Source organism: Streptopelia decaocto (genome assembly GCF_964273445.1).
Source record: "Streptopelia decaocto genome assembly, chromosome: 7".
In the NCBI taxonomy this organism is placed as follows: Eukaryota; Metazoa; Chordata; class Aves; order Columbiformes; family Columbidae; genus Streptopelia; species Streptopelia decaocto.
Window position 1 is genome coordinate 34096010 of NC_138661.1, and position 21791 is coordinate 34117800.

General features: G+C 36.6%; 1 protein-coding gene across 9 annotated transcripts in view; it reads left to right on the forward strand.

Moving 5' to 3' along the window:
• RYR3 (ryanodine receptor 3) overlaps positions 1 to 21791 on the forward strand; it is a 242759-nt gene that overhangs the window by 24505 nt on the left and 196463 nt on the right. For all 9 annotated transcript variants that reach the window (XM_082058587.1, XM_082058594.1, XM_082058592.1 and 6 more), the window contains exon 2: positions 18722 to 18841. In XM_082058587.1, coding sequence (XP_081914713.1) covers positions 18722 to 18841 — 120 coding nt within the window. The remainder of the gene's footprint in view (positions 1 to 18721; positions 18842 to 21791) is intronic.

Here is a 21791-nt window from a genome sequence, read left to right on the forward strand (position 1 = left end):
AACTATTCCATGATTCTATGATAAAGTAGAAGGAGGCACAGTAACAGAGAAGTAGAGAAAACCGAGACATTTTCTTAATGGTATTTGGGCTGGAGAGGGGGCATGGAAGAGGTGATAAAAGCCACTGTCCATGACCGAATTTGTCAGTGGAGGTCATGAAAATACATAGGCTGTTTGGTTTTGGATATGTTTGTATGACATGGAGGTCTTTTGATTGATCTCTGCCTCTTAAACAGGTGCTCCCAGACTCTTGTAGACAAGCTGAAACAAGATCGTGATAGGCAAGTCTCTAACCTGTTACACTTTGTTGATCCTGACAATCAGTGACCAAACAACTGTCTTTAGTATATGTGAAGTGAGCTTTGAATGGAATATATATGATGGCATATCTCAAAGAACAGACCTAGTGTAGAGATAAAGAGAGCTTTGTCTTAAGTTTGGGACTATTTACAAAAAAGGAACAAGTTAACTCAATTAAGGGACCTTTATCAGCACTACTCTGTACAGCACATAGTTACGTATTTTTTCAGTAGAGGCTTAATTTAGTAACAGACAGATCTGCATTTTATCCTGCTTAGAAGGGTTATCGTGCTTATAACTCTGTTGTGTATTAAATCATGCATAATTGTTTGAATGCCATACTAGATCTGGCTGGGAGATTTGGCAACAGTGATTTAGAGTTTACAGCAACTTCTTTGATTGCATACTTTAAACAATTTGTTTATTTCTTTTAAAAAAACTGGTTATAAAATAATCACACGACATGTGTCTGTTTGCATTATGAAAGGCAATTTAAGTTTTAAAAATGGTAGTTAGGCATTTGGTAAGCCCATGCACTTCAGAAGTAGCCAGAACTCTTCTTTAATTGAAATAGAAACAACATGTGGTGTGGAGAAGGCAGACAGAATACACAGAGAGAAGCCATTATAAGATTGACATGGTAAACGAAGAGTGAAGAAAATCAATATATGACAAAGACTGAGGTGAGAGATGGTGTGAGGAATGGACACGAGAGACATGCAAAACTGAAAGACAAGAACTGATAGCAAGGCTTGGTAGGTTCAACTTTTTGAAAGCTTTCTTTTAGGATTTAGAAGAACAACTGTTAAAAACACATCTAAATTTAAGATTTTGCTGATTGACGTTTGTGAGTTCCTATGAAAGCCAAGACTATGAAAAAATGGGCTTAAGCTGATGTTCTGTGAACTTTGTGACTAGTGATGCAACCTTTTGAAACAGGAAGAATGTCTGAAGTTAGCAGTGATGCAGAAAACTTCATCTAGAAATAGGAGGATACTTCAGAAGTTCTGCTTTTCATGTAAGCATATTTTCCTTTAGTGGACATGGCTGAAAATACAAGAACAAAATAATCGTGTTGGACCTTTGTATGTCTGAGTTATGTACTAATGAATAGATACAGAACGAAGAACGCAGAATTGAAGGTTTTGCTAAGTTTGGGTGTGTAGCTCTGTTGAAGAAAAGAGGAGAGGGTGTGAAAAAACTTGAACATGAAAGAGCCTTTTTCCACTCTCATTACATTATAAAACACTTCACAGTTAATTATTTTTGCACCTGCCTTTCTGCAAGTATATAACTCTTTTCATACTCTAGCATATCACCTTTGTAGGGCACTAAAACAAACTTCAAAGAGGACTGAAATATTTGTCTCTATGTGGGGCAGATAGTCTTATTTGAAATAGGTTTTTCTCTCTTACTATAATCAAAATCATGTCTGTAGTATTATCTCAACATAAAAAGAGAGTGAGTGGTGTCTTTGCAGCGCAAATGCTTTTTCTGCAGTATAGGTGTATGCAATTTATTTACAATATGTCTACAAATAATACATTATCTGACTGCATTAATAAACTGTAGATGTCCATAAAGTATGAGGAATGAAATCTTGAAGATCTTGTCTTGCTTAGAAGAAATGTTAGTGGGAGACATGACTAATTCCATTCATGTCTCATATAATCATGCATTAGATTTAAAAACTAACTCACTGCCTCACTGTGAAATCTGATTTTTATAGATAACAGTATTTGGAAAATACTTTTAAAAACCCAAGAGTTTTATTTTTATCAGATATAGCTTTAAGTAAAGTCCCCCTGGTTTTGTGTTTGGTTTTTTGTGTGTGTGTGGTTTGTTTTTTTTTTCCAATTCTCCTATAAAACTGAAGAGTAGTAATCATTAAGGATGATTAGAATGTTTGTAATCTTTTTCATGAGTGAAAGTGCAGAAAGGCTAATTCATTTAATTCACTTAATTGTCAAAAGTGTTTTCTAATTTGGCTTTTAGTGTTTTTTTAACATTCAGCCCTATGTACTTATTATGCATTTTTCTGTTGTGTTTATGATTTAATTATTTGGGTTCTTGTCTCTCTGAAGGAAATATTATTCCTAGTAATTACCTCAAGCTTATCTTTAGTATTTTATCATAGCAACCACACTGAAGAGTTTTTGTGCTGACGAAAGTTATTAAAGATAATATGTAGCCTACTATGGTGATCTGAAATTTCAGTTTTATTGGTAGATTTTTCTCATCTGAAATCTACCAGCTGATGGCATGAACAATCAGCATTTAGTAGGTAACTAAAAAGTGAAAAGACACCTTGTATGCTCAATCATAACATGCTTAAGCACAACATAATTAAACAACTGAACAAAAGACATGTATGTGAGTGCTGAACAGCCCTATGCATGCCCGTAATTTTCTTGATGCATGTAATTATCCTGGTGCAGTCATTTAAACAGATCATGTCTTTTACATGTTGAGTTAATTACTAAACAGCCAAATAAGTTTGGAAGTGTTTCTATGTCTACTTATGCTACTGTTCTCTATTTCTGCCTGAAAATCTTGTCTGAAGAAAAAGAGATGTTTCAAAAGATCTTCAAGCATCGAAACATACAGCCAGTTTTCATGACCATGCACACACGTATACAGATATGGTTTATCTAGAATTTATGTGAAAACAAATAGATTCAGTTCTGTCCCTTTATTGTCGTGTTTCTAGTGGATGTTGAAAAAGTATTTCGTAAGGCAGAGTGAATTATTGACTACAGAGGAGGAGGAATAATGTAAGGATAATGTGGCTTGCTGGCATTATGTCAAATAATCTCTATCGTATTTATATCACTGTAATACCTTCTGTAACTGTGGGCAGAATATGCTCTAACATAATTTGGAGGTAGATGTGTTTTTTTGGTTGTGGTTTTTTTGTGGTTTTCTTTTGTGGTTTTGTTTGTTTGTTTGTTTTTTCTATTTTAAATGCCCAGCCATTGTTGAGTCATGGTTAGAATTTTGCTTCTGAGCATGACGGGGCTACTGCCACCTTGCCAAGTGTTTCCTGCCTGTTGCTGGTGATACAGTAAATCTTTTGTAATGTCCCCTGTATTGTAAGTAACAGTTGAATAGTCTAATGCAGGTCTTGTCAAATGTGAATGAACTGTGCTTTTCTGAAGGTGCTGTTGACATTTAGTGACTTCTTTCTGACTAGCTTTTCAGGTATCAAACAAAACTTTCACCATTAGGAAGAATTATACATAGCGGTTTTCTGAAGTGCTTGTGTTAGCTGAGGTAGATGTTTACCTTTTGTTTTCCATGGGATATGAAGTAAAGCAAATTTTGTAACTTCTAGTGGATTTGATAACTAGAGGAGTTGCCCTTTGCATTTGCACTCTGAGTGGCAATTCATATTTCTTACTGCAGGCCAGTTGGCTAAAAGTCAAGAAACTTAACTCTGAAAATATCTGGATTTTCTGTGGTAGTTTCAACTGGTATTTCATCCTTTTATTTTGTATTCATATTAGACTGAAATATCAATGTTAACCAACTAACATGAAATTCTGAATCTGATTCAAGATCAACTCAGAGGCCTCTGAGTCCTCAGATTATATTTAAATCAAATATTCAACCAAGCTTATCCTTAGATTAAAAAGCATTTTAACAGTTTTTCCTATGTGAACAGAAATTTATACAAAACTCCAAGTGTTTTCTGTCCAGAAGATTTCCTGCCCTGCCCTAAATAATAATAGTAGAAAGTACCATGGCTTCTTTTTCCCTACAAATGAGTCAGAGGCAGGAAATCTAGATCCAGATTCAGATTTTATGGGAACTTTAAGATTACGTTCCTAGGGATACAAGTTAAGTGAATGTAAAGAAGTGACTTCAGTCAAGGATCCGTCTTTGCTTACTACTATTTGTATCTGACACACATCATGTGCACCTTCAAGCTTGTATTTTTGGAACTTGAGTGAATGAAATAAAGTCCAGTTATGAGTTTATTTATATAATATCTTAATTTTCAAAAGATGGGTATGACTGCTTATGAGCAAGACTCTTCTGGAGATTTCTAGTGACTTCCAAGTCACAAGTTTTGTATTTTCCACACAAAAGCTACCAAGATGTCAGCGTCAGAGAACATGTCAGTAATAACTGTCAAGACATCTCTGTATTATTTTACTTAAGAAATTGTTTTAATTAAGAAAAAAGTTGTATATTAATTTAGTTTTGAGATACTGTGAGGTTTGAAATAAATAATAAACAATTTTTTTTTTTTTTTTAACGTGAATGAGCATTTAAAAACCTCAGAAAATTCAATGGCTGCAAAAATGCATTGGTGATGAAGTGTAGGTTGATGTTGAATCAGTAGAACTGATAACAAGGTGGATGCCCAGATCTCATTAAAAAAAAAATAAATCTGATAACCTAATTTTAAAGATCCATGCTTTTTACTTCATTCTAATGACTGTTGGACTTCTATATGAATTAGTTATTCTTTTCAACTGTATTCTGTGATATCATTTTTAGTCATCTTCAATCTCCTGGTTTGTTTATAGCTCCAAGGTGATAATCTGAGATGATGTTAATACGGAGATAATAAGATGTTTGTAGTAGAGCCAGAATATTTGTTAATCCAGGGTAATGTGTGAAAGGAAGCGAGTACCAATTTTTACAGGAGGGAGGAGGTGGTGCCAGGTATATTAATTTGAAAAAAAATTTCTCTGTGCTACCATTATATAACCGTGTCTTAATCATTTAAGTCAGTGGCTTGAATTCCTACTAGCTTGTTTGTGTTTAGGAAATTGCTGTTATGTTCTTTTCATATAACTTCTCAACAGATAGATGATTTGTTTGTACTCAGGTTTTTGCCCTCAGTTGACCCCCATTGAATAAACTCCATGACTGATATTTTAAAACACACTGGTCTCTACATGAAATAGAAGGAATAGAAATAGAAAAATGTAGTATCTGAGTATGTGCAGAATAACCAAGACTATAGCAGCTGTGATTATTGTAGATTTCCAGTCCTAGATTTAGTAACATTTCAGTTTTTCAAATGTGAGTCGCAAACCATAGAGTGCTCCCCAAGAGTCACACTAGTTGCTGTAGTAGCTGTTTGGTTCCAAGGTTTTGATCTTGTCTGGACTCAGAAAATGGATGAGGACCAGCTTTTGTGTAGCTAACTTCAGACCCCTGATTTGTAACTGAATTAATTTTCAATCTGATCTGAGTAAAATCATTGTAATAGATGTTCTACTGCATGTTTCTTCAGTAGCTTGCCTGGTGTGAATTTTAAACAAGACTAGTAACAAAGCTGACTGTGCTAGCCTATTTTTTTCTGAACATCGTTATTTCCTGAAAACTATCTTTAATATGCAACATTTGTTCACAGTTATTTTCTCTTAGGAATGGCTGAGTTGGGACTAGACTGGGAAGAGAAGGATCATTCCTTTCCTCCTACTGAGCCTGGGAAGTTTCTGCTGTGGTGCAGCAGTAACTTGGAAATAATGTGCAAGGGGGAGGCTGTAGCTCAGGTAGCAGCTTCTGAAAGGAACATGGTGCAGTCATTGAGACCTCAGTGAAGACAGAAAGCACTTTCTGAGTGCTTAGATTTGCAATCAGTCAAAAAGTAACAGATCTCTGTAAAACTAAACTTTGAAGCAAGGGCAAAATAGGCAAGCAAAAATTGCTTACGTGTCACTGTTCATGCTCTTGGGTCTTTCCTACTATTTTTTTTTTCCATATAGAATAGCATAATTCAGTTGGAAAGGACCTAAAATGATCATCTAGTTCAACTGCCTTACCACTTCAGGGCTGATGAAAAATTAAAGCACATTATTAAGGGCATTGTCCAAATGCCTCTTAATACTGACAGGCTTTGGGCATTCAGCACCTCTCTAGCAAGCCTGTTGCAGTGTTTGACCACCCTCTTGGTAAAGAAATGTTTTCTAATGTCAAGTCTGAACCTCCCATGATGCAGCTTTGAACCATTCCCATGTGTCCTGTCACTGAATACCAGAGAGAAGCGCTCAGCACCTTCCTCTCCACTTCCCCTACCCAGGAATGCGTAGAGAGCAATGAGGTTGTCCCTTGGTCTCCTCTCCAAACTAGACAAGCCCAGAGTCCTCAGCCGCTCCTCATAGGACATTCCTTCCAGCTCTGTTGCCCTTTCCTGGACATATTCAAGTATCTTAACATCCTTTTTAATTTGTGGAGCACACCCACTTTTCACTATTTAAGTTTTACTATTTCAAATTATTCTATTAAAATCTGAAAATTACTTGTCTGTCTATGTTTCGTTTTAAAGCCTTCCTGTTTTTTCTAGTGAAAGTCACTTTGAAGAGAAGGTCTAGCAGACACACTCCAAATCTCTGGCTATCTCACTGCTACTTTGTTTTGAAGTATGAGTGGAAATCTTAAAGTAACTTCGCTCACTGATCTACCCAGTGGTAATAAATTAGAACAAAAGGTTTTGCTTATCCATTGCACAGTTAGGTGAACAAAAATTTATAGATTTATAGATTCTATTCCCTCAAATGTGGATCTACATTTGAGGGAAAAAACAAAACAAAACACAAATTAAAAAACACACACACACACAAAAGCCCCAAACAAACAGAAAACAAAAAAAACGCAACCCACAAGCTGAGAGTCATGCAATACTTGAGGATTCATAACTCTAATTTTCTTACCCCAGATGAATTTTGTGTACATTAATATTTTGAAATCATGGATGTCAAGCAGTAATTTCTGAGGCGGAAACTCACAGCAGGAATACAGCAGCTCCTCTGCAAGACAGCTTGAAGTGGTGATAGATTTAGTAATTTTCTTTTTTTTTCATATATCAAGAAAGATATAAATTCAACTTAACACCTGCAAGCATAAAATCAACCTCAGTATTCCTGATTAGAAAACCTAATTTAGGTCTCCAGCTTCCATGGAAGCAGGCAGCATGACTCTGAATTTTGGAAGTTCAAGCACACACTGACTTGTAAACTGGGGAAAAAAAATTGCAAGTCTTTGAAGCAGAGGAGTGTCTGCATTAGAAATAGGATATCAAAACAAGAACTTTTTCTGTTGTATCACTTAAACCCGTGTGCTGCGTTGTATCTGTATCAGCAATCAGTTAAAACAATGGTATTCATGATGGTGTACCATTAAAAAAACCACAAGGGTTCTATACATCTTGGGCCATGTGTTTTGATCATATGCAAACCTGACATGCTCTGAAGCCTTTAGCATTTTCTTCTGTTTAAAGTGTTTATCAAGGAGTGCACCTCTTCTAGCTGGTGTTGAAATGACAAACTGAGAGCATTCTATGGGGTCTTTCCCAACCCATTTCTTTCCCCAAATAGCATTAAAATCTTTGCTGAATCTTTTTCCTTGCATTCTTAAAACAAGAGCTAAGTGGAGAAGAAGGAGTCGAGGGGGAATTGGTAGATAAACAAAACCTCACAGGGATACAAACCTAGTAGACATGGGAAAATAGAGACAATGACAAAGGCCAAAGCTCTTCCTCTATTAATTACTGGTCCATTAAGAAACTTCAGCTTGTGTTTTGGAAAGGGCCAGTCTGGACTTTGTAACTGACAAGAAGGCAAATATGAAGATTTTGAATATTTGGGTGGGGGAGGTCTGTAGGATTCTGCAACACTTAGAAGTGTAGGGGAAGGGGACTGGGGAAGGGCAAGGTGGTGGTAGGGGACAGAGAGGAAGGGATATAAAAAGGGCTGGTTGTGTATAAACTGGGTCCAGTCAGTATGCTTGCCTGACAGCCCTGTGCCTGATCACTGCAGTTTATCTTTCTATTAAATACTTTCTTAACTATCTTTCATGTAATCTTGCTCTCTACCCAGTGTATGAGTGCTCTAAGGAATAATTGCTGGCAACTGGGGAAACTAGAGGGGGTGAATTTGGAGCCAGACTCAGGTGAAGCAGCCTATGCATCTGTGGTGCCAACAACTGGAGCAAGTAAGAGTATTGCCATCAATAGCTGGAGGGGACATGGATTTTAGGAGGATTGACAGCTACTGGATGGACTGAGGTGTGTGAATTTGAGCCCAGCAACTGGAATTAAACTGTGGGTGAAGGGACACTTGTGTATGTACAGGCAACTGGAGCAAGTGAGGGTTTCAGTGTCAGCTGCTGGTGTGCACCATAGGTCCTGTGTGCAGACACAGGGAAATATTTGTCTTAATTTTGTGGGAAATAATTTTATTCCTCTTAATTGTAGTTGTTCTCAACTATAGGTCCAATGTAATGAGCGCCTGGTTGACATAAGACATCTGTGGCTGAGCATGTAGTTATCTCACATGTTTCCAGTCAGTTTGCTAGAAGGTACTGATTGATTTGTCACTTTTTAAAAACACTGCAATAGCCTACAGGCTCGCAGGTAGCTCCTACTGGAGTAGCAATAACTGTAAGACATCTGTAAAATCACTATGCAGGGGAAACTGCCATGCAGCTTTTTGGTGGTTTGAATTATTTATTTTTGAAGATAAATATGATGGTTATGATTCATTTATGCTCTTTCAATATTCTATCTCTGTCAGTTCTTGTCTAAACCTTGAATATTCCACTTTCGCTAGTCCCATGTAAGTAATATGTGTAAACACTTGATATGGGATGGACAGCAGTTGAAAGTACTTAAATATTTGCATTTTGTTTCTGTGCCATCTTTTCTACTTTATTTTTTCATTTTTCTTATATTTTGTACAAGGCCTGTTAAAATATCTGCTGTTTTTCAAATCCTGTTTGAAAGATTTCTTTTGGAATTTTGCTTGCATTTGATGCCTTTTCTCTTTTAAACTGCAACAGATGTGGATGATTACTGAGTATAGTGAGTTTTTTGTTTTAAAGGATTACCAAAAATATTGGAGACCTCACTTCTGAAATAAATTTCCAGCAAGTCATAATTCGGGATTGTAACAGATAGTTAATTTTAAACATACATGACAGTAATTTATGAGTTTCAGATTTTTTTTTTAATCAAAATAGGAGTGCAATTCATCTTAGCAGACTCTTCTTAGAAGAGTTTTACTGACAGAAAAATCAGTAAAGTGACAGGTATGTACCAATACACAGTGCAGTATCAACATAGTGGAGCATGGACTTAGAAATGGAAGATGTAGCTGGATTTTAAAGGGATTATATCCTTGTATTAAGCATATTTTAAAATAATTTGTAGGTGGTCTAGCTCACTTTTAAAAAGATTATTTTAATTCTGCAGTTTAACAGTGGGGAAGTAATTAGGGTTGATGGTGAATTGCATGTATAGAGCCTCTATGTCTGCAGAATGGAATATGCCATTGAAATGTACTAACTTTTCTAGTAAATTTTAAAAGCTTTGCTCAGATTTTTTTTTTCTAGGTAACATATACTACCATATATATGGTTGCATTACATGCCATTCTGACATTGACTTAATAAGGATATTATCCAGGAAGTTTGAGTCTGAAGAGGAGCACTGTGCGTAAAAGTCCTTTAATGTTCTTTACATCCATTAATATATGTGTACGTTGACTGAATATACCCATATATGCTTGTACCTTAATATATCTGTATATTCACTAGTATAGAATAACCACAGGTATTGTTGTTCATTTGGAATTATTCCTCTGTGTAATTTATGATCCTACCTGTGTACATGTAAACAATTTGAACCTCATTCACACCTATTCTGTTCTTACCAACCCATGCAAGCCTGGCAGCTTGTTCGCTATATATTCACAGCCATATTTCTGTCTTGTCTATAGAAAGTTTGGGGAAGAAGCCTGGGATTTAGTCTAAATCTCTGATGTCATGATTGAAAACTTTAAATATGTTGTTTTCCCCTAGATATAAAATAGTTGTGATTAAAATGACAATCATTAAGTAATTCCAGAGCCTGTGGTGCCCTGCATTTCTGCTCATTGTTCATGTCATTCCATCCTTGGGTCCTTGGCAAAAACTTTTTATTTATACAATGATATGCCAGCTCACATGTCCTGTATTTTTTTTCTTGCTCCTAAAAGCTGGATAAGTGGTATTTAACTATTTACTGGCTATTCATGGGCTCACCCTGGTTCTGAGATCCGGTGCAAAGACTCTGGTCTTGCAAACACTCTGTATGTGTTTAAATTCTACTGCACATTTTGATGTGGTTCTGCTGCCTACACCTGACATGGACAGGACTTAAATTCTCGTAATTGTGATGCTGTAAAATCTCCTCTCAGAATACTATTTTTAAAAAATAATTTTTAAAGTTTCTCCTATCTTCATGTAGATAGCACCTGGCCTATAACTGAGCAGATGTCTGCTTTGTTTCATCTTTTTGTAGAACCTGTTTTGAGATCCTAAAATTTAAGATAGATAATAGTTTGTCCCATTGTTGGTCTCTAGTTTTCAAAGCTGTACCTTAAGTATCCCTCTTTCTAACAGCTGATATAGACAACGTGTAAACCCAGAATGTTATTGGGTTCTGTAAAAAGATCCACAGAATATTTGCCTCAAAGTCACTATTTAAGTTTCCTAGCAAAACCCTTTAATCTAAAAGGGAAATCTTACACTCTTTCACAAACTGTGATGTTAAATAAACATGTGCTTGATAGTTTAGAGGTAACAGTGGTCTTATATACAGAATACATGTTTTAAAGCATATACTAAATACTGTGCGCACCCATTCTTATTTGAAATAGATATGACGTAAATGTATCTTGTTATTGGTATCTTAACTAATCTGGTAGTGGTCATGCACTAAGATTCCAAAAGGCTGACAACTTCTATTTGGATTCCTTCCTGCTGTCAGGTGCCAAGTTTTTAAATTGGTTCATCTGTAATTGAGACAAGGCACTGGCTATTCCATTAATATTTCTTATCATCTGTTAAACAGTAAAAATTTGAGTTAATTGAGTTGACTTTGTTATGCCAAAATTTTTCTCTTATATTTGTCAACCCCAGTTACTGGTTAATTGCTGGGAAAAAAAAAAAAAAAAAGAGTTATGTGTATCCTATATTATATATTTCTGTTGCTAACTGGTTGGTCTACAAGTATATCCCTTGCACCAAATGAAAAAGGAATGGTTAAAGCAAACAAAATACATGCAAGTATGTACATATGCAATAATGTTTCTTGCATTCATTTCTCCCTCTAACAGGATGCTTGATTAAAATGAACTATAATACCCTCCTTACCTAATAAATCTTGACATTTCTTCGTTTGCTCATATAAGATTATGCCAGAGGTTACGAATGTCAGAGGTGCAAAGCATGCCAAGACTGACACCACAATTCATAGAATCATAGAATGGTTTGGGTCAGAAGGGACCTTTAAAGATCATCTAGTCCAACCCCTCGCCACAGGCAGGGACATTTTTCATTAGATCAGGTTGCTCAGAGCCCCGTCCATCCTGGCTGTCCAACAGTTCCAACGATGGGGCATCCACAACTTCTCTGGACAACGTGTTCCTGTGTCTTATCACCCTCCTCCTAAAAAAAAAAAAAATTCTTCATTGCGTCCAATCTAAACCTACCCTCTTTCAGTTTAAAACTGTTGCACCTTGTCCTGTCACTACAGGCCCTGGTAAAAAGTCTGTCTCTCTCTTACAAGCCCTCTTTAATTATTGAAAGGCCACAATAAAGTCTCTCTGGAGCCTTTTCTTCTCCAGGCTGAACAACCCCAACTCTCTCAGCCTGTCCTCATAGGAGAGGTGTTCCAGCCCTCTGACCATTTCCACAGCCCTCCCTGGGATCCTCTCCAACAAGCCCATTCAGTAGGTAATGATAAGGTACTTAAGCAGGATACACCTTTCTTGACTGATTCCACTTCCTTGGTTAGCATGGAATATATCTTGATGCTTTTAGTCAATCTGCCATTCTGAAATCAACGTGTGTACTTAAAGTCACTTCAATTCTTAAAGCAAGACAGGATACTGCCTCATAGGAGACTACATATTTATTTTGCCATGGATTTGCAACAATTCAGTCTGCATGGCTAGTTCACTCCAGCTCTGCTAATAAGGTTTCTTTTTCTCTGGCCTTACACTTTGAAATCACAGGAGTGTTTTTGGTTTTTTGGTGGCTTTTTTTTTGTTGTTGTTTTGTTTTTTGTTTTTGTCATTTATTTTAAAGGATGTCTAACATTCAGCTTTTAAGACAGATAATGGACAAATATTTTGGATATTTCTTTTGGTCTTGGTATGTGGTGTGGTTTTTCCTTTGTTATTACTCTCTCATGCCGCCTCATTTCCAGGAAGAACTGGCTGAGGGGAGACGCAGGGAAAGGTGTGATACAAAAGACAGCAAACTATGTAAATGCCTCAAGGGCAAGTCTATAACCTGGAAGTTGTATTCCAAAAAGCAGCAGAATGGCCAATATTGAAATACTTGACTTTCTGAAGCAATTTTTTATTCAGAAGTATTAATTTTTGTGAAAAGGACTGAGTACTTTTTATTGCTAATGATTTGCTTATTCTGCCTTGCTGATGACCTGATATAAGATATGGAAGCATGTTCTAGAGTTGAGACGTGGCTTTGATCCAACCACTGCTGAAGGAGGAGACTGACAACGGAAACCCCAAATCTATTTTTAAAATCTTCTGAGAACCGTCAGATGGTGGTGCGTGAATTTCCAGCAAATAACTCTGCTGTCATTGTAAGGATCCATTTGCAGCGAACTGGCTGTGTTTATTGGGAGAAATTTGTATACTTACTTGGGGGAAGAAAGGCCTTGGTATGTTGGTACCAAATAAATAAAGGCTTTTAATTTATAAAAAGGTGTTAAAACCAACTGGTAACACATAATGGAAGTAAAGCTAAATCTGCCGAGAATCTATTTCCCCACTACTACCACTGATTTGAGATCTGCTCTCGGTATTGGTTTCCTTTGTTTGTTTGGGGTTTTTGTGATGATTTACAACATGACAGTTGTGTCTAAGCACACTTTTGTTTTAGAAATCAACACATAGTGCTTGAGTGCTTGCCAGAAGATTTATTTATAGACATTTAAAGCAAAGGAAAGCCTAAGATGGTATATTCATGTGACCTCTTCCTAATTCAATTGCATGACGGTGATGTCTGTATTTTGAGACCAAAATATTTCTGTAGATGCACTACTGTGTGAAGATCCTAAAATAAACTTTATCATATTGCAGCTGAGCTGTATAAACTTTTTAAATTACAGGAATGAAAAATGTAACTTGAATCTTCTATGAAGCTCTTTTGCTTCATAAGCTTACTCGGATATTAACTTTTGCTTTGGTGCTTAGGTACACACTTTAGTAAACCGTATTCCTAATATTAATTTATGTAGTAAGTAAGTTAGAATTTATTGAAAAATTGTATTGTCAGTATTGTAGGTGGATAGTGCGGGGAAAAAAGTGCTCTTAAGAGGTGTACAGAAGAGTTGTGTCCTTTTGGTAGAATGACAGAATGTAACTCCTGTGAAACAAAATTGGGAGTTTGGAAGTCTAGTACTTTCCTAAGGAGGAAGTAAAGATCTTTGCAAAACTAAGTTGCCAAATTCTTGCAAATGTAAAATTCTAGCAAGGATTTGTGCATTCACCTGTTGCAATTTCAACCATACCCTCATCCCCCCACTTCGAATTCTTGTAATGAGATTAGATTTTGGAGAGCTTTTATTTCCCCCTTAGGAAGAGGAAGATCCAGTTCCATAACCAATGGCAACACTGTTGTTCAAGCTCCAGCTTAAAAGTATAAATACTCCTTTTTTTCTTAGCAAAAGGTTGTAAGAATGTTTTTAAAATGAGTCAAAGACTGTATGTTTCCAATACTTACTTTTAGAAATGAGTGAAAATAGTTTGTGATATGAGCCATGCACTGAAGCTGCGCTTTTAGGATGAAGTTCTGTAAAAAATACAAGTGCATGGGGACAGCTTTGCAGTGAGACCGTTCCCATTGTGAAAGGAAGTTGTGGGCACCCACAAATTTATCAAATCCAGCTTTGGTTAGAGCATTGTCAACTCGGTCTATAATTCCTTTGTTAGGAATAATGCAGCCACTGTAGAAGGCAATTTGTGGTGAATTTTACTTGTTCTCTGAGATTAGAAAACTTGAAAGGAATGCAGTCCTGTGGAAGGATGGTTATTAGCTAGTGTTCAGGTGCTAATTTAGGTGCTTGTTTGTTTGTATCCTGTGCTTTGTGATACTGTAGGGTGCATGAGTAGGATGCTGTCTATCAGAGTGAAGGTGGCTGCAGATTTTTACTTGGCACATTTCTTTGCAACACCGATTTATAATCAACAAGTGGCACAGGCTCACAGGAATCAGACTTGTAAACAGCATTGGCTTGATATGCCTGCTTGTTTTAGCATAGAAAACAGGAGTTTCTTTGTTTAACAGATATGGTTTTTTTAAAGTAATAGGCATTTCTTCATGGAAAGGATATGTTATCAAATAAAGCTTTTCCATGGTGTTACAGAAGAATATACTTTCAAAACAGTTCCATATCAGTTTACATTAAGGTTAGTTGTTCATGTGCAAGCACCTACTTGAATGTTAATGTGCACTTGTGAATAAAATATAAGTAAAATATGTATGCCTTTTTGAGGAAATAGCTTATCTTTATTACAAATCCTTTTCAGTACTGAATATCAGAGAGAAAATAGAGATTGGTAGATGCTGAATCAGTAGGTAATAAAACAAACCTAGAGTGTCATTTTCCAGCAAAATTTGCATATTTGGATATGTAAATGGATATGTATATTTGCATGTGTAGATTTAGTATATTGCTGGTTTCATCTTTCTCAGTATGAAACATCTAGAAGTGCATATATTGTTGAACACAGCCTCTATACAGACTTCAATGTATTGTATAAATTACTATAATTCTTAATTCTAGGATATTTATACAACAGAAATGAAGGAGTTTTGTTAGCTGTTGGAATTTCTTTCTTCTCAAATTCTGAGTTGAAAAACTAGTGAACTGAGCAGAAACAAGGTCATGCCTGCAATACTTGGATTCACCTTGATCACTGACTTTGTAGCAAATCAAGTCATTGATTAATTAAAATCAATTTGGTTTATGTTTTGTCTTATTAGTCCATCGCAGAGATTTCGCTTTAAGTTCACCATCACTTTATTATGAAACCTAAGGAGGAAGACAGGCTGATGACCAAGACTAAATGCTGCCTGGTAATGAACCACTGCACTGTGGTTCATTAAAAACTCTTTTTAAAAATTATATATTATTCTGCTTAATGCTACATTTCTGAAGGGTAGGAATCACAGTTTTCAGTTAAAGAAATTGTTCAATATTAGATGCACTTTTGTAAAGAGCCAAGTTCTATTTTGGTAATATGTCCCATCTTAAAAGTGGAAGATACTGAGTGACTGACTGACTGTCATTTAGAAATACCTTTGTTTCTCAGCCTGTGCAGACAATACTATATAATGCAAATTCAGATTACAGCTTCAGCCCTTGCCAAAGCAAATAGAAATTTCAGTTTTAAGTACACACAGTTAAGCAGTTACCTACTTTCAAAATATGAAAACAAATCTCCAAAGCTGTCTTTTTTTTCTTTTGGCAGAAGTCATGCATTTGTGTGAATAGATGAGTAATATTGGACAGAATTATGACACATTAGCTACATGACACTTGGTAATTGTGAAGGATTTCAGACCACCTGAAATATATCTTAGTAATATAGTGTGTATGCATGTACAAACATTCTTAGAATTGGGGTTGGAATTACCTGGTCTGTGTCCTTTTGCTGAAGGATTGACTGGTGAATCCTAACCAAATAAGAGATTTCTGCACAGGAGAAGGGGAGAATTTTCACTTCATTTCATTCAGAAGAAAAAAAAAGGTAAAAATTGCTATTCATCTGTATTTGTCAATAGGTATTAATTGTGATAGTACAAAATGGATCTCATGGTTAACTTTATGTAATCATTGATGATCACACTAGTGAAAACCAGTTATTTGTAATTGACACTTGGAATGTGTGTACTTTTTGAGGAACAATAATGAAGGCAGTTTCTTGTGCCAGGTCTAGAAGTAAGAAAATTTATTTTTTTTCTGTGTGATTACTAAATCATAGAAGTATTTTGATCAACCTGAGCGTGTCTTCTCCAATTGCTTACTGACACTAAACCTTGTAAAATTTAAAGAACGATACGACTGTTGCATGTTATGATTTTGATCTGAAGAGGTGTAAGGTGTGGTGGAGAGGCGTGCATCTGTAACAATACTTCACGCTGATCAGAATTTTAAAGGATGCCTTTTTCTTAAATTAAGCAAAAATAATCTGAGAAACCTCATCTAAATTAGTCTTTCTCTAGTGAGGTGTTGGACCGTTCCTTACAGAGGTCCTTTCCAGCTTGTAATTCCATGTACTCTAATCGTGTTTTACTTTACAAACAAACAAACAAACAAACACACAAAAACTAAAGAAACTAAACCAAACAGCCCCACTCCTCCACCCAATAAACAATGAGGACTGGAGCAAAATGAATTTCTAAACACGGAAGACTCAGAGCTTCTGGATGAGAAATATTGCCTTTAAAATACTTATTAAATTTAAAACATCTAAACTTGTTAAATTAATGGTTCACAAACTGGATCTCAAGGAAATTGTGTGGTTTGTTTTTTTTTTTTTTTTCTTTTCTTATGGTTATCTTTTCGAATTGGCTCTACGTAACTTAGCAAACAACTCATCACTTCTTGTTGCATGAGTCTGTATCTCATTGAGCTTGCAGGCTTCTTGTCACTAAAAAAAAGGTATATTTAACTCAATGGATTAAATTCTACATAAGGGAAGTGAAGATCAAGGTTTAGATGGGTCTGGTACCATGTGTATTTAAAAAACTAAGGAGAAGAAGAAAAATAGTTTACCAGGAAAAAAGTTTTACAGTATCTGAATTTGTGTGAGAGAAGACTCAGAAAAATAAGATATTGCTGAGGCGTGGTCTTCTGCAATTTCATCGTAGGATAATAAGTCCATACCATTCATTTCTATTAGCATCTTCTGGCCAGAAAAGCAATTTCAGACCTCAGCTAGAATGATCTTACTTCAGTAAGTACTCTATAATACTGAGTCATCTAAACAACGAGTCATTGTGTTATTTGCACGTTATATAGATTCCACTAATTCTTTCTGCGTAGTCCACCTGAGTAAGTAGGCAGTGAAATGTCACATAAAAGAGACATATAACTTGCACACACTTGCAAAACGCCACAAGTGAAAATTTTGCTTTTGAATTCCCTTTTTAAAGGGTGCGTCACTTAATTCCCTTGGTGAAAATCACTTTGTCACTCCCAGCTTTTATTTCAAGTGCCAGTACCTATGCTACTGTCATAGTATTGCAGTTGCATAAGTGGACTGGAAAAAGCAGTGCTGCTTTTAGAACATAATTGTTCAAGTGATCTCTTGAGTTCAGTAGAGGCAGCTGTTGTGTGTCTGCTTTGACTATAATAATTGACACCAGTACAACTTCATAGCTGGACGGGACGCTGATGTATCGTATCACACTTGTTTTATCAGCTTTCGCCCCCTTGAAAACTTCTAAGGCAGTTTCTTTTGGTGATACTTACATACGTGTATAAAAATAAGTTCTACATGTGGTGTTCTTCTACATGTGGAGATCTTCATTTCTGCAAGTGGTGTTTTGCTTGATGAGTGGAAAGTTTTGGAAATAATTAAATTCTGTATATACCTTTGACACATCAGCACACTAAACATAATCTGTTTTGGCTCATTTCTGTCACATTAGTATCACATGTTAAGGGGTGAATAAGGGCTTGGCACTTTATAAGTAAGTGTGTCTTTGTCATCACATTATGTAACAATGTGTAAAAGAGCTTTTAGAATAATTAGGGTAACTAAACAATAGGGCCGTTTCGTGTCACTTTTCCAGAGCGTTCCTGGAATATGTCTTTTGAGGAGAAAGTTCTAACAAATTATTTGAACCATCCCTTGAAAAATGCTTCTTGGATCTTTGGAGGTACTCAGAGATTTCTAGGTTAAATGAGACCTTAAAAGTTAAGATAATGCATTCAGAGGACTGGTGTTGAGGGCTTACCATGCTAACAAAAGAAATTTATTTATATTTAGGTTACTGTTGTTTGCAAAATGACAGCAACAGGTTTTTTACTGTAAACAGTAAACATGTTTTACTGAGTAAACCCAAGTAACCGTGTGTTTACAGTTTTTTATGGCACCATAGCAAGCCATTGCTAAAGCAGCAGAAGGACACAACACTTGTGAAAGCCCTGGAGACAGTATGTAATCTTCTTTACTTTGATATAGTCTTGGATATAAATTGATACATGAACAGCTGCCTATATACACACCAAAAGAATACCTGCATGTATACCCGATATCAGTTCTGGGAGTATAATTTGCTCATTTTCAGCAGGTTCCATGTTCCAGGATTTCTTAGCATTATAGTGTGTATGTAACTTCCAGATATTTACTTTTTTTTCTTGTGTCTTGTTTTGTGACAGGATGACGAAGTAGTACTTCAATGTGTTGCCAGTATTCACAAAGAACAAAGGAAGTTTTGCTTGGCAGCTGAGGGACTTGGGAATCGCCTGTGCTTTTTGGAACCAACATCAGAAGCTAAAGTAAGAAGTTGATACTCTCAACTGGTGTAACTGCTCAGTGAATGTTAACCTACTTATTATCCATGAATTCATTTAGTTGTGGTTTATTTAATGGGATTCTATATTCACCTTTTTGATGCTTTTCCTTCTGTGACTGCTGCATGAGGTTTCTTAGAGATCCTAGATATAGTTTGAGGCATACCTTTTAACAGTCAAAAGCCCCTATTCTTAAAGCATCCAAAATAATTCCTATAGATTAAAGACTTCATATTTACATAAATCTCCAGACTATTATTAAGATTTAGGTTAACTAAAAACCTTATTCCTATTACTGCTGTAGGTTGAAATTTCTTGATATACTGGATGGAAAATTTTAGAAGCATTGTCACCTGTTAGTTACTGGAGTAAAATGTTACTTCTAACTGTATTGATTAATCAGAAAATTGGGAGTACAAAGAACAGAATTATTAAGTAATTAAAAAGTTTTAAAGATAACAGGTGGCAAATAGAAAAAATAAGTCACAGATCTGTGAAGAAAAAAATAAAAGAAAACAGAGTAGTAAGAGGAGCTTGACAGGAAGAGAGAAAAAATGAAACTTGAGACCTGTACTAGAGGAGAATGTTAAGAGTAAAGGCAAATGGAGGAGGACCTCCTCTCTTTCTTCTTTATTCTCTCTCCATCATTTTCTGTTTCTTCGTTTTGTGTCTTAATCTGTTTTCTTCCTGATAATTTATTTCTCCTGATTTTTTTTTTTTTCTTTTTAGTTGAGTCTTTGTATCTTTTCTTTTGAAATGTTGCCATGTGGTCCTATTTTTAGTCTAGATATTAGGACCATGTTACATTCACAGTGTTTATGCAGTATGAAAGGTCCTTGCTCATCTTTAAGGTGAAAAGTTACATTGCTTCTATATTTGCATTTTTTTGCATTACAAGAGTTATGTCAGATCATTTATCCCCAGTGTACTTTATGAATCACCAATAATCTTTTCATATGTTTAAGACAGAGCAGTTAGTTTTCACGTATCTATTTTCAACTATTGTCTTAAAAACTTCAATAGGGATTGAAAAATTGTATTAATTGACAAATCAACTGCAATGTGGTCTCTTACTGGTGATGACCATCTCAATCTGTAAGACAGCATGTTGCTCATCTTAAAATAAAAGGAGGAATAGTATGTGTTACTGTAGAATTATCTGCTTTACATTTCATAGGTGTCTAAGTAGTAGATAATACTACAGAAGCTTCTGAAGATTGTTTAAAATTAAGAGGTTCAGAAAAGTTGTATGTAACTGCTTTAAAAGAAATTACCATGGAGTTTTCTGAACTGCTGATCTTAATGAGAAGAGTGAAGAATTTTGGAGACATGTAAATACATCTGTTTGAAAAATAAGAAGTCTAAAGGTTGATCTGGATGATTAGAGAACACAACACTTAAAGACAACCCTTAGTGATTAATTTTACTTTCATTTACATTTGGACAAAATCAGAGTCATAGAATGTCCTTAGTTGGAAGGAACACACAAGGATCATTGAGTCCAACTCCCTGTGTATGACAACCCCACGGTTCACACCATGTGTCTGAGGGCACCGTCTAGCTTCTTGAATACACAGTCTTGGGGCTGTGGCTCCTTCCCTGGGGATCCTGTTCCAGTGCTCCACCACCCTCTGGGTAAAGAACCTTTTCCTAATGTCCAACTTAAACCTCCCCCGGTACATCTTCCTGCCATTCCCTCGGTTCTGTCATTGGTCACCAGAGAAAGGAGATCAGTACCTGTCCCTCTTCCTCCCTTTGTGAGGAAGCTGTAGACTGTGATGAGGTCTCCCCTCATTCTCTTCCAGGATGAACAAACCCAGTGACTTTACTGTTCCTCATACAGCTTCCACTCCAAACACTTCACCAACTTTGTAGCCTCTTCTGGACACTCTCCAGTAGCTTTATATCCTTTCCATACAGTGCCATCAAGAACTGCACACAGTGCTCCAGGTGAGGTTGCACCAGAGCAGAGCGGGACGATCACCTCCCTCACCCAGTTGGCAATGCTGTTCTTGATGCACCCCAGGACACAGTTGGCCCTCTTGGCTGCCAGGGCACACTGTTGGCTCATGTTCAACTTGCCATCAACCAGAATCCCCAGATCTCACTCCATGGAGCTGCCTCACATTCCCTAGTCTGTATGTACAGCCAGGATTGCTGTGTCCTGGGTGCAAAATCCAGCACTTGCCCTTGCTAAACTTCATGTGGTTAGTGATTGCCCCGTTCTCCAATTTGTCCAGATCTCAAGGGCCTCTCTACCCTTGAGAGTGTCAACAGCTTCTCCCAGATTTGTGTCATCAGCAAATCTAGTGTTCCCTCAAGTTCTGAGTCTAAGTCATTTACAAAGACACTCAAGAGCGCTGCCGCTAAGATGTTTCCCTGTGGAACCCACTAGTGACTGGTCACCAGCCTGACATAACCCCATTTACTAAAACCTTTGAGCCCAGCCCATCAGCCAATTTCTCACCCACTGCATTGTGTGTTTACCCAGCTGTATGCAGTACATCCTGTCCGGGAGAATACTGAGAGACGGTATCAAAGGCTTTACTAAAATCCAAAAAGATCACATCAACAGGCTTTCCTTGAGCAACTACGGGGGTAAGCTTGTCATAGAAAGAAATTAAGTTGGTCAAGCAGGACTTGCCCCTCATGAACCTGGCCAGCTGGGACCAATGACTGCATTGTCTTTCAGATGTTTTTCAATAACTCCCAGAACAATCTTCTCCATGATTTTGCCGGGCACAGAAGTGAGGCTGACAGGCCTGTAGTTGCCAGGGTCATCCCTATTGTCCTTCTTATAGAACAGGTCAAGCTTTACCAGTTTCCAGTCAACCGGGACCTGTCTAAATTCCCAGGGGTGTTGAAAAGTCACAGAGAGAGGTCTCGCTATGACGTCAGCCAGCTCTTTAAGTACCCTTGGATGAATTCCATCAGG